Below are 13,484 nucleotides of genomic sequence, written 5' to 3'. Positions count from 1 at the left end.
GGGTGACAAGGAAAAGTATATGTGATTTACAAAGACACTAATGCAGGTAGAGATTAAGTATACTTGGGCAGCATCAGGGTTATTGACAATTCTTGCATAAAAGCATTCAAGTCAGTCTTTGAGAAAACACAATGCTTACTTTAAAAAGCAGCCTTTTTGCAGCAACACTCAGTTTGGCTCGGTCATCCAGTTTTTCTTCATCTACAGGAAGAAAAACGCATGATATAACGTGAACTTAAAATACTGCACTGTAAATACCAACACATCAGAAAATAAGTCCAGAAATCATTTTAACTACAAAAGACAAATTTACTTACTGGCACAAGAAGAACCAGGAAAACAATGAGCAGTAAAATGCAAACGCAAGTTAGGGTCTGTTCTCCTCAAAAATAGCATGTATGTAGGAGTATAACTTGCCTTTTTCAAATTAGGCTTTTGCTTAGGGACAGAATGTTAAAATACAGAAGAGAAAAAGTACTCAGTTTTTTTGTTTATATTTCATAGATTTCATAGACATTAGGGCTGGAAGGGACCTCGAAGATCATCAAGTCCAGCCCCCTGCCCCAAGGGCAAGAAGTCAGCTAGATAAGCATCCAAATGTTTCTTGAAACAGTCCAGAGTAGGTGCCTGCATCACTTCCGGAGGAAGTGTGTTCCAGGTCTTGGGGGCTCGGAGAGTAAAGACATTTTTTCTTATGTCCAGCCTTAAACTGTCTTGGAGGAGTTTATGATTGTTGGTCCTCGTGTTACCTTGGGGCGCTCTGGTGAACGGATGTTCTCCCAGATCCTGATGTACACCCCTTATATACATATAGGCAGCCACCAGGCGCCCCCTGAGCCTGCACTTTTCCAGGCTGAAGAGTCCTATGGCTCTCAGCCTATCCATAAGGCCTGTTCTCCTGCCCTCTGATCATGCACATGGCTCGCCTCTGGACTCTCTCAAGCTTCTCGAAATCCTTCTTGAATCGTGGAGCCCAGAATTGGATACAGTACTCCAGCTGCGGCCTCACCAAGGCCAAGTACAATGGGAGTATGATATCGTGAGATTTACCTGAGAAGCATCTATGGATGAATATATCAGTGTTCAATTAATACATTTTCTCAATAATAATTTATATACAGTAAAAGCTGTGTTAACCAGTATTTAAGTAACCGGAACACTACTAATTAGAATTTCTGGCTGGGTGGGGAGGGGGTCTTACCGCTGCCACGCACCACCCTGTGCTGCCACAGCTCTGCATGCCCCCCCCCCCCCCCCCCAATTCTGTGTGAAGCTACAGCTCCCCCCACCTCACATGTCCGGCTGAAAAACCTCTGCCCTGAGGTCACTGAAATTTTTATACAACTGGCACACACCCCGCACTCATGCTGGATAACAAAGCTTTTACTGTATAGTTCAAACAGTAAATTACTACGTTACTACCTTCTTCATGAGACATTTTTTCCTAGTATCTAACCTAAACTTCCCTTGCTGCAACTTGATTATAATTATACTGCTTCTGTGTCCTAATGTATTAAAACTCTCAAAAAATATTTGTAGACCTGCTAGATTCAAGAACTAGTAATAAACATTTGGGCTAGGGACAGAAGTTACATAAACTGGTTTAAGTCATCAGAAACTGGTTTAAACCTGTAAAACAGAAGCTCAGTGCACATAAACCATTTTCAAAATGGCTGGAACTGGTTTAAGATAAACCTGGCTGACTGTATAGTATAAAGCATTAAAACTCTAAATTTACCTGTTCAAGAGATTAGCTTTGTTATTTGTGTAAGAACTGAAGTACTATAAAACCATGGAAGAGAGAAGCAAGGCTGCTGGTCAGAATTACCGTGCTAAGCTTCAGTATCCAGCAATTTCCTTAACTAGAAAAATATTTGTTTGACCAATACAAAAGTTTCCATCAGCACTCATACTTCCCAAGCACTTGTCAGAGACTACTGATTAGAAATAGGTTAATATGAAAATAAAAATCATATCTACAATCTTGAGTGGATATAAATAATTATAGGAAAAATGTTTGGCTTAATTTTTTTTTAACTATAATGCTGACTAGGGAGCTGCAGACAGATTTTTTTGGCTTTAATTAATAAATGGCAGAAATATGCCTTTCTAGTTATGACCCATGAAAGCATATTAGGAATAGCTAAAAGAGTATGTGATACTAGTGAATTGCCCACCCCTGGAGCGCCGCCACCCCCCACCCTGTGCTGCCTTTCAGGAATGGACACACACACACACACACACACACACAAAACGTGACTTGCACACGACGGCCAATGCCGCCACCCCGTGCAACTGCTGCTCCATGTCCGGTCCTGCGCCACCCCCCTCAATTGGTGTCACTGTTCCATGTCCAGCTGCACACCCCCACCCCCGCATCCGCCTGGCCTGCTCTGCTGGAGTTGTACCCCGCCCTTCATTCTTGACGCAGCACTGGCTGTGGCCATGACCCACCAGGAGCCAGGCCCCCCAGGAGCATGACAGGCAGACAGACAGACCGACCCCATTATATATACAGGTAACCCCTGCTTTTAGCACTCTTAATTGTTTCCTGAAAAAACGAGCGTTCAGCGAAATCGAAAAGTATTTCACAACCCAAGGTGGCAACCACAATTGTTTTTAATGACCCAAGATGGTGACCATGAGCATTATAATGAAACTCGCTGAGCGCCAAGTGAAAGCACGTATCAATTTAAAATGAGCGTTACAGCAAAATAGTGCTAAGCGAAACAGTGTTAAGTGGGGGTTGCCTGTATAGATTCTGTTGTAATACTATACTGACTGCTGGATTTTGGTCATACTGGGTGCATCTACATGAAACAACAAGCTACGGCGACATAGATCTCGCTACAGTGACGAAGCATTAGCAGGCATAAACCGTGATACCTTAGCTACATCACCACAGCTCACTGCTACAGTGATGGAACATCTAAAAACAACTGCTGCTGGGCCTGTGCAGTACTAAAGCAAGTACTAAATCACTGCGCAGCACCAAATGCACAGTCAGAGGCATGTGTAGATGCACCTACTGACAAGCACTTTTTGCAACTCACCCCCTTCCCTCATCTCTGCCCCACTTCACCATTATCCAAGCAGAAATTCAGGCACGCTTACCATCAGCAGCTGGCATTTCTGGAGTCAGAGCAGATCTAGTGAAAGACAGCAAATAAAGAGAGTCAGTTGGGAGAGACAGGCTGCAGGGAACCAAAGGAAACCACAGACTAGAAACAAATCCAGTTTCAAATGGTCAGGTGGGACAGTTACTGTCTCATAGGTGAGAAAGCTACATGTTTTTAACAGTTAATTTTTTTCCATTAATGAAATCCTTTAACAAAAGCAGTAGGGCAAGCAGTACAAGCCAAACTTAAAATCTAGAAAAGGAAAAATTATTCCAAGTGCAATTCATATTAAAGTCTTAGGAATTTTCTGGACATCCTTTTAAATGTAAAACACTGAGTCTGGGCATAATTGTTGTTTGTTTTAAAAAGGAGCTCCCTTTACATATCTGCGATATATATAAAAAAAAAAAAAATCAGACAGACTTTCTTCCTACTCGGAACAATTGCTTGGTTGTACTTTCATTTTTACAATAATTAAACTACCTATTGGTTTAGTTAGGCATTTACAACAAATACTTCAAAAATTGTTCTGAAGAAACAAAACTGCTCGTATACAAAAATGTATATTTTATTGCTGTTATGGAGACAGAAAACCCTTTGTAAAAAGTTTTTTTGCTGACATTGTGAGAAAGTTTTCTACGTGAGCTTGCCTACATTTACCTGCATGAGAACACTACAGAAAGTCACACGCATGCTGCCTACCTATCTGATTCCTTTCGTTCTGCTGAAGTTATAGGTTGAGTTCTAAATCTCTCAGAAGTCTTTCTACTTTCACCAGGAGAAAAATAGCGCCTTGGCTTTCGTGGCCCTCTTTCTCGTTCAGTATTGGCAGATAAAGCACTACCTGCTGTTGACATCTCAAACCGAGATTCACTTTTAACCATATGATAAGAAGTGCATAGAAAAGAGAATAGGAGAGAGAAGTAAAAGCACAGATATAAGCATCTCACAAAAACAATATGCTAACGATCACTCTGCATGCTCTTAGGGTAACATGCACAGAAGTAAACATTCCAGCTACCCGACATCATTACTTGGGCTAGCAAGCAGAAGCAAAAGACCAGGATTCAGGCTGACTCAGCCTCCAACACAGACTGGTGAGAGCTAAGCTGTGTGCTTTAAAACAGAACAAAACCAATGTTGAGTTTGTGCATCATTTTGCCAAGGACGTGCAAGCGTCACACAAAAATTTCTAAAATGTCACCTACAGTTCAGCTTTCTTGTTGGCATGAGCAGTTTCCAGAAAGACATTACGGAGCTGGGCAACAGAGACCTTTGTGTCTACCATGCCAATCTCACCATTGGGCACATTTGCTTCACCACTCTGAAATTCCATCTCCTTTTTTGTAACTGGCTCCTTACTTTTAAAAGTCTCTAGCTTAGGAGCACCAGTGTAATCAGACAAGGAGCGAGTCAAGAGTTTTTGTTTCGCTGCAGACACTTCCCGAGGAGTGCCTTTTGCCTTGGCAGACTGCGATACAGATCCACTTTGGATAAACATAGTAGTTTCACTCCTTTCCATGTTCTCAGGCATCTTAAGCTGAGGTTCAGGTATCTGATGCATTATGCACTCAAGTTCTTTCTGAAGCTCTGATGCCTTTGGCTTGCTTATCAGGGACGAGCTAACTGTAGGCTTGTCTAATTCCCTTCCTCTAAAAAGGCCTTCATGGCTCTTCCCTTGCCTGCGAATCTCAGACGGCAGAATCGGTTTTCTGCTTTTTGAAAGCTCTTCCACCTCCAGATTATGTTCATCAGGCTTTGATCCATAGCTCTCAAGTATGTCGCTCTTTTCATTCTGTAGCAGAGAGTCTGTTGGGGGTTTTGTGATGAAACCAGCACTGTCTGGAACTAACAAGTTGCTAATTGACACATTTGCTAGTTCTTCCATTGCCATCAGCTTAGCAGCTTGAGCAACACCAGTGGACTGAATATAGCCATATATTGGTTGGCGAACTGAACTGAGTGACTGGTTGGCAACCCTATCAAAGGCAGATATTTCTGACTGAAGAGGCATGTAATGAACTGGCACTGGCTGTGATTTTCTGAGAGACAGAGCATCTGTGACAAGTTCAGGGCTTCCACGAGTACTTTCCTCTTTCACCAGTTTCTCTCTAACTTTTACTCTTTAAGAAAGAAAAAGGATTAAAGCTGTCAACAACAACAACTGATTATAGGGAGGAACAAAACACAACATGCTCTTATTGCAAGAACACAGAGCAACATTATATTAGAACAGAATACAAAGGAGTAACTGAACAGAATGGGTCAAATCTCCCTCCCCCTTAAAATCTTGGTATTAACGTGTCACTCAAGGACACTGAAAATCATTTAGAAGCGTCTGAGAACATGCTCAGCCTTCTACAAATATAACTGAGTAAGGTATCAAATTTAGAGCATGTTCCCATGAACCACAATGATGCTCCTTTATCAAACACAGTGCATTCTTATAGTCTTAAAGAGAGAATAAAAACAGTTTCTAAAAAACAGTTTTAAACAATGCCATGTTCCTTTTGCAATATGCACTATTCAGATTTCTGAGGGTCTTTTCACCACAAGCAGCTGACACCTTACTGCTCAATTTGAGAACAACAAATTACTTAATATATTATCTGGGTATCTTCCCCCACCCTACAACAAATAAAGACAATTTTTAGAAGTATGTTATATAGGAGATCTTCAAGTAGATTTTTGCTTGGTCTAAGTAGAAGAATTTGAGATGCTGCAACAAATTCAATTAAACTTGCTAAGACAGACTGAATATAATTTAGGCACAGCTGTAAAAGTGAAAGCGTGGCAACAGCAAATTAAAGCATCGTTGAGTTAAAACTATGCCACAGCTTCAATAAAAAGCGTGTGCTTTATGAACATTTAAAAAAAGCCTTCACAGCATCCCGATATGTTGAATTTATGGAAATGTATCAAAACTTCTCTCACCTTGACTCAGGTTTCTAGCAGTGCTTTTTAACATTTAAGATGCACATGTACCAATGCAGAGCTACGTTCTGCCTTTCACTGTTTGCTGCTAGTTCCTGCCAGGAGGAGTTAGACACCCAAGGGCATAATTTGTCCTATATGTAAATTAAAGAACTGCAACTGAAATCTCTAGCGTAGTTTTTAAAGTTACAGGAAGTTTACAGAGCATTCATTTAATAAGCAATTTTACATGTTTTATACATAAAGATTAAAAAGAGATCTGTACTTCCTTGAAAACGGTAAGCAGTAAGGTGCTTTTTGCCCGGTTTAGTGTCCATTAGATATTCCAATCCCTAAGTAAGTGTAGTTCAAGGTTTGTTATCAACAGACTTTTCAGAATTAACTTTGAATATATGGGGTTCACTTTTTAAACCAGGATTAGGGGTTTTGAGAGCGAGGACCCACACCACTGGCATATTAACCTTTCAAGTTGCTCGGTATTCCAGTTTTAAAGACTGACCCACTTTGAAGTGAAGCCTTTCTTTCAACTTATTTATAAAAAAAAAAAAAAAAAAGCGTCATGTTTATTCTGAAAGATTAAGAAACCACTTCAGAATTTTATGAAGCCATCAGTTTTTTCCCCAGAGTATCCTTTCTGCATGTTTTCAGATTCAGATAATTAATCGTGAGTCCAAAATGAAGTCTTCCCTGGAATGCGTCTCCCCTGCTTCCTATTTGGGGGCTATTCCAACATGCCGTCATATGGTATAAAGTCCACCGGTAGCTCTGAATAAAGTTGTTTCGTCTTCTCTATAGTTTACGTTCTTAATCCTTCTTCCCCTCCCTCTCACCCACTAGAAAAATGATAGTCTTATTTTTAATAAAACTACCTTCAGGACTTAAAATTTGCAGAGTGCAAAGGAAAAAAATAGTTAAGAACAGACCAGAGACAAGATAATGAGTTACAGAAATTAGCCAAAGCCAATAGAATAATAGCTGTGAAGGAAACATTGGGGGTATTTCTAGTTTTCCACTAAATCAATTAGTTATAAGTTACAATAAAAGCAGATGCTCCAGAAGTAAGTTTCAGTGGCTGTTCACTGAATAGGAGTGATCTTTTCTCATCCACTGCTGTTAAAGGATATAGAAGACAAACAGTAATTGATGTCAGAGAAAAAAAAAAAGGGAAGTGGGGAAGAAGACTGTTACAGTTTGATTGTTAGCCACACAGCTATATTTTAGGATACCTGGAGGGCCAGCTGATAAGTGAAGGTGTGTCCCCTTCCGAATCTTTCTGAAGAAACCATTCAGGTTTTGCTTTCCCTGCACTACTATAGAAAATAGAACTTCAGATAGCTTTTGGCAAGATGTCAATACATGCACACTCAGTCTTATGTACCCTCCCACCCCAATATCTTAAAAACAGTTTTCAAGTATTCATTCAGTTATAAGGATAACTTCAGAAAGTTAAACAACACAGCACATTTTAATGTAATGAAGCAGCACAATTGTTTAATTAAATAAATTTTCTTCCACATAATCTACAGAATCCTAAGTATTTTGCTGTGACATCGTGCCCAAATGGTTCAAATGTCTGAAATGAAAGTCCAAGAGAAGCTACAGCTAATTTCACTTTCTGGTTTGATAGTCTGTATAAGATAGCAGGGAAGAAGCACTATATTGTACCCAAAATTTAGACTTACTTTTCTATTCAAAATCTAAAGAAGCAAATACTACCAAAAATCCTGCTTATCACTCTGACCAGATTCAGATTTGATAATGCTAGAAAAATCAAATTGTGCTAATGCAGTTTAAAAAGAAATACCTACATAGAGCAACTGGCCTTTAAAAAGCTTTCCTCTTTAAGCACTTTGCCAAATAGTTTCAGTTCAGATGCAGTAACTCCCAGTCCCAGGCTACACTGAGCCCCAAAACAAGCTGTGTTTTAGGTTGGAATGTTACAACTGTTCTAAATAAGCAGAAAAAAACAGTTTTAATCTGGTTTTCTTACAGCTGGCTACAAAACACAAACAATATTAAAATGTCTTTTAAAAAAATTAAAGTAGTGTTAAAATGATGCTGTAGCCTTGATGGTCCAGGAATTATGTGGGAGGCTAGGAATTTTTGGGGGTGATATCTTTTATTGGACCAACTGTAAGGTTGGAAAAAAGTTATACAAACTTTCAGATGCAAGAGTTGATGAAGAATGTCTTGCATATGAAAACTTATCCAATTTTATTCCAACCATGCAATTGGTTCAATAAAAAGATATCGCACCCCCCCCCAAAAAAAAAATCCTTGCCCCTTGCATAAGGACAGAAATTACACACAAACCGGTTTAAGTGATCAGAAACTGGTTCAAACCTGTAATATAACAGAAGTTCAATGCACATAAGTTGCTTCCAAAATAGCCAAAACCAGCTTAAGATAAACCTGGATGGACATAGTATCAGACTTAACTGGATTTATGCTACATCAATTTACTGAACTTCTGTCCCAGATCCCCTCCAGATTCAAGTTAACTCTCAGTCCCCCAATATCCTAGGATGCTTTGCACCTCCCCTGCAAGATTCCCGCCCCCCCCCCCCCACAGGGTGCATAGGCTAGCCTTGGCCCAAGCTGTCTGCTCCAGCTGAGCAAGGAGATGTGCTCTAGCACCCCCCACCCCGGCGTTTTAGCCTGACTACTGCAGGCATGTGGCTGCATTTCCAGAATCAGAAGCGAATGTCTGTTCACTTTCACTTGCTTATTGGTTCAATCTACGCATCATAGACTAACCTGCCAAGATTGAATTGATTCAGTTGTCAGACTTTTTGACTGTGTGTACTTAGCATAAAAATGTAAAACAATCGAAGGCTACAAAAGGCTTCCAGGAAATAAAGGATAACTATTTACCACTGCAGTCATTTGCAGATGCAGCTTAGGATCATATGATTGTAGGAAAGTATGGCTGAAAGGGACCTCATGAGATTATCTAGTAGTTCAGCTCCCTGCTCAACGCAGAATCATTCCTATCTAAACCATCCCAACTAAGTGTCTAACCTGCTTTTGAAAATTTCCAAGGATGGTAATTCACAACTTTTCTACACAGCCTACTCCAATACATAACCACCTTCATGAGCAAACAGTTCTTCCTAATTTTCAACCTAAATCTCTTCTACTGCAGTTTGAGGTCATTGCTCCTAATCTTATCCCGATGTCCACAGAGTAAATAAAAGGTTTTCTCTATCTTCTATAATAACCCTTCATGTATTTGAAGACTTATCAAATCCCCCATCAGTTTTCTCTAGACTTATACTATCGGCTTTATATCCATGGTAATTCAGGGTCTCACAGCAACAGAAGATTTTGCAAGTACATCTATCCCCTGATCAAGCGACATTAGACAATGGGGACATTTATGCACACACGCATTTTGAAAGCACCATGTGCCAATGTTGATCAGTTACAATGATGAAGACTGGCGTAGCTCCTTACAGTACAGAAGAGAGTCACTCTGAAGTCAAACACGGCTTTAGCAGCTAGAGTTGCCTCAAAGTGATGAAGACTCTCTTTTGCGATTTGCCCTTCCTATTTTAGGATCAATTAAAAAGGGGCCCACTTATTTCCACCTCGCCCCCACCACTTCAAAATTAGATTTTCTTCCAAGTAGAGTTCAGTCCAGCTTCACCAATATTTTTCACTGTATCCAAGACTCATTTAAAGCCAATCCCTTACAGGGGGAAAAAAACTCCAGAAGTTGTTTTTCCTTTTAGATCACTAAAGAGAAATTAGCACATAGCTGTGGAAAAAGCCTTTCACTGCATGCTATAAGGAAGTGACATTGCAGATCTTAGGTTGCTTTGAAACAACAGAACTTCTTCCTAGTCTGTTAATGGCAGAAAAGGTTCTTTGGGTAAATCCAATGTTTTATTAGACTAACTAAGAGAGTTGGAAAAATTCTTCTTTGCAAGGTTTTCCATACAAACACCTTTGTCAGTTAATGTACGCTTTGGCATTTACTAAAGCACATCCAAAAGTAGGAATGCCACATTTTTAAATTTAGAGTTAATCTGCCACTTTCTGCAACCAAGCACAGAATGTCCACACCTGTTCTGCAGCAAGCTGCATGTGCTTTTGCTCTTAAGAATAGTCTAATTGCAGCTAAAGACAGAAACCTAACAATGTTAATATTAAAACAGTGTTTGTAGCTCTGATTTTAAGGCTTTCCCACTAGGAAGACGATCACCTCAAAAAATAGTTCTGAACACTTTAAAGCAAACATTCAGGACACACAACTAGTCAGTGTAGAGGAGAATGCTGGAGGAAGCAATCAACAGCAGTAAAAAGGAGAGGTGGAATAAGAAATTATAAATGAAAGGACTAAATGCATGTGAGCATTGTCCCATTGCCCAGGCAGGTATCAAAACAAGGGAACAGCTCTTAATTCAAGCAGCTGAGCTATTGAACAGCTGGACCACATCTGTCCAAGCCCATATGTTTTTTCCAAAAAAGCCACAGACAGCCTCTCACACCCAAGTACCATCCTAGCATTTACCCAGAAGGGGATTTGTGTACCAGGGCACAAGAGCAATGCAAATAAATAATAAGCACAAAGTAGCAAGGGCAAGGAACAATAGTTTCATTACTTCTTAATGAACGCACAGTAGAGCTGCCCTAAATTTAGTTACCACTAGCACATTACTTTCAGCAATTTCACTGCCTGGAAATGGAGTAAAGCAAAAGAGCATGGCAAAAAGATCATTAGTGGGGCCACCTCCACTAAAGTGAACAAATCAAGCTCATCCTTAAGAGATACATTCACACAAAATGGAAAGTGAGCCATACAAAAAGGAAAATCTGTCGTAGCACTCAAGTGGAGCTGAAGGAAGTGTGGTGAGTGGCACTGATGAAGTGGCAGCTTCAAAGAGCAGTAGCTGGGAAAAGCATGGAAGAGTGGACCTTCCATGCTTCCACAGTTTCTTCCACTGTTTGATCTGAACTTCTTTTACCGGTTGCTAGAACTATGGTGGTAGGGTGAGGCGAGGTGGGGTGGGGAGGGAACATAATATACACAACCCCCTCTACTTTTCAAACTGGGCATTTTGTACTAGACTATACACATATATATAAAAAAAAGTTACCCTTACTGCTCCTTGGTCTTCAAAAAAACATTTGTGAGAGGCTGGACAGGAAGCTATTAAGCAGCTTTTTCTTTCCCCAAACAGCAAATTATCAATGCAGGAATTTTCTACTCGAACAGTCCCCAAAGACCATATTCTCTTCTATAAATGAACCTTGCCTGCTCCTTCTCACCACCTGATAAGAGTGGGAAATGACTTGTTCTTGAGCTGGAAAACTGATAAAACATGGAAATAACCTTGCTCTAAACCTTCTCTCCTCATTGCTGCATGAGCTAGTGATGCTTGCTAAGATTTAGTACATGAGAGAATCAGGGTTCAAACTGGAGTGGACAGGATCTTGGCTTTGAAGAGCCTAATCTCCATTTTCCTTAAGGCTCCACTCTGGTCCACCTTCCTTACCTTCATAAAAACAAAATGAAAAACTAATAACTCGCTCTTTAATTGTTCTTTTACCTCTTCCTATTGCTAATACAATTAGTCAGCAATGATTTATCCTCTGACTGACTGAATAAAGCTAGAGATAAAAAAGTGCAATGATCAGGTTAACACCTGCTGTGGGAACAACCTCTCTCAAACCTCCCTGTCCAAAGTAATAGTGTGAATCTACAGCTTAGTTGCACTGTGCAGTTGTTTGGGATGGATAAAGCATGTGAAATTTTGTAATTCTCTCACTCAGGTTCCTTTGAACAAGTGCACTATTTCTCTCAGACTTTTATTTAACTAGAAAAAGCACATATCAAATGCATGCAGGTATCTGCAAAGGAAGACGGGATGAGACTGAAATTTCTTAACACTGAAATGTAATAAGGCTCTGAAAAAAGTATTAAAAAGAACTTTCATCAAGCCTCTCCTCAGCACTGAACTGAACCAGAAACTGCAAGTCAGCAGGCTGCATCTGCATTGACAGCTGGATGTGTCTACCTTAACAGGAAAGGGTAAAGCCCAAAGGAGACCTTCCAGCTATTTGCTTTTGTCCAATAAGACTGTTTCCTTATTTTGGATGTTGGGTGTACCAATACCATTAAGTGAGGGAAACTGGGAATCAAACGCTCAAAAATTTTGTTTGTCATCTGAGTATAATTCAAGCCTAAGATGATAATAACACATCCAGTCAATGCAACTCTATTTCAATGCTAAATGGACACACAAACTGCTGTTATTAGTAGGTCTCATCCCAGCTAACTACTAACGGGCTCTATCATAAACCCTCAGTTAGCATAGCTGGCAAAAATTGATTTTTTATGGGATGCCTGAAGATCAAGTCCTTTGAGGATTATTAGAGAAATTTTATTTTTGGGCTGCTACAATCAGGTATTTGATAGCTCTCCTATTTCAGAGGAATAGCATGGTTCTGGTACGGGAGTTCTCAAATGAGTTCTTGGTTCTCAAGCAAATCAGTTTGTTCAGGAAGAATCTGGTTATTCTGCATTACAGGAGATTTCTCAAGTCATAAAAGCAACAAAACAGTTACACTTTTATTGGTATGTGAGCGGGGAACACACAGAGAGATAGGCGCTAGGTTACATTATGAAGGAGTTCTGCAGGATCTCAAAATTAATTCGAGAGTACAGACAGAATCAGAATCTGCCTAAATTCAAGTTTTCAGTCTTGAAAATAGGCAGATAATTCAGCTACTCTTTCCAACTAATCCAACATACCAGTTTGAAACTTGATTTGCAAAAATAAAGCCAAATCAAAGACCCATTTGGGACTCATGGTTCATCAGGTTTGTGTCATTAAATCATGCCAGTTTCCAGAGTTGATTGCATGCAAAGGAGGGATGGGCTTGCATTATATCCAGTCACCTTTGACTCTCCACACAGCCTAAACAACAAGGTACCTGTTTACAGCTGGTCTCACTGAGGGAAGTCTTTGAACCAAGTTTTACATTTGTGCCCCTGGAGCCATAGGAAGACACCTTAATTGCTCTGCCTCCAATGCGTCAGCACAGAAACACACTACTTGTGCTTAAGTCTGAGCAAAAGACTTCAAGGAATATGAGTTACTGGTACTGACAACTTGCTCTTTCTTGGGGGTTGAGAGGGTAGAAATCACTGAATATGAAGGAGAATACATTTTTTAAAAAGTGTTTGTTAGATCTAAAATATTTTGATAGAAGCAACACATTGCATATTGTAACTATTTCCATTCTTTCTTTGTCTAGAACTCTCTTGAAAGTTCATAGTTGTTTCCATGGTTCTTTTACAACAGCTTAAGACCAAAAAAACACCCACCACAAAAAACACAAAAATCAAGGAAATTGAGTTTAAATTTCATCTCAGCAAATACAGGATTTTAAAATTGCATAGCATTTAAGCACAGTAATTCA

At 39.8% G+C, this 13,484-nt stretch overlaps 1 protein-coding gene across 21 annotated transcripts in view; it reads right to left on the bottom strand.

The window, feature by feature from the left end:
• The window catches only part of SVIL (supervillin), a 200,437-nt gene that overhangs the window by 72,167 nt on the left and 114,786 nt on the right, over positions 1-13,484 (bottom strand). For 9 of the 21 annotated variants that reach the window (XM_090047480.1, XM_090047481.1, XM_090047472.1 and 6 more), the window contains 5 exons: positions 7,280-7,363; positions 4,328-5,242; positions 3,822-3,992; positions 3,115-3,149; positions 140-201 (listed from right to left, as the gene is read on the bottom strand). In XM_090047480.1, the coding sequence (XP_089903606.1) occupies positions 140-201; positions 3,115-3,149; positions 3,822-3,992; positions 4,328-5,242; positions 7,280-7,363 (1,267 nt within the window). The remainder of the gene's footprint in view (positions 1-139; positions 202-3,114; positions 3,150-3,821; positions 3,993-4,327; positions 5,243-7,279; positions 7,364-13,484) is intronic. The other 12 variants (XM_090047473.1, XM_090047491.1, XM_090047492.1 and 9 more) reach the window with 6 other exon arrangements.

Source organism: Crocodylus siamensis, chromosome 5, assembly GCF_052110815.1.
Source record: "Crocodylus siamensis isolate JL-2025a chromosome 5, ASM5211081v1, whole genome shotgun sequence".
In the NCBI taxonomy this organism is placed as follows: Eukaryota; Metazoa; Chordata; order Crocodylia; family Crocodylidae; genus Crocodylus; species Crocodylus siamensis.
This window is presented reverse-complemented; position numbering and strand designations above follow the sequence as displayed.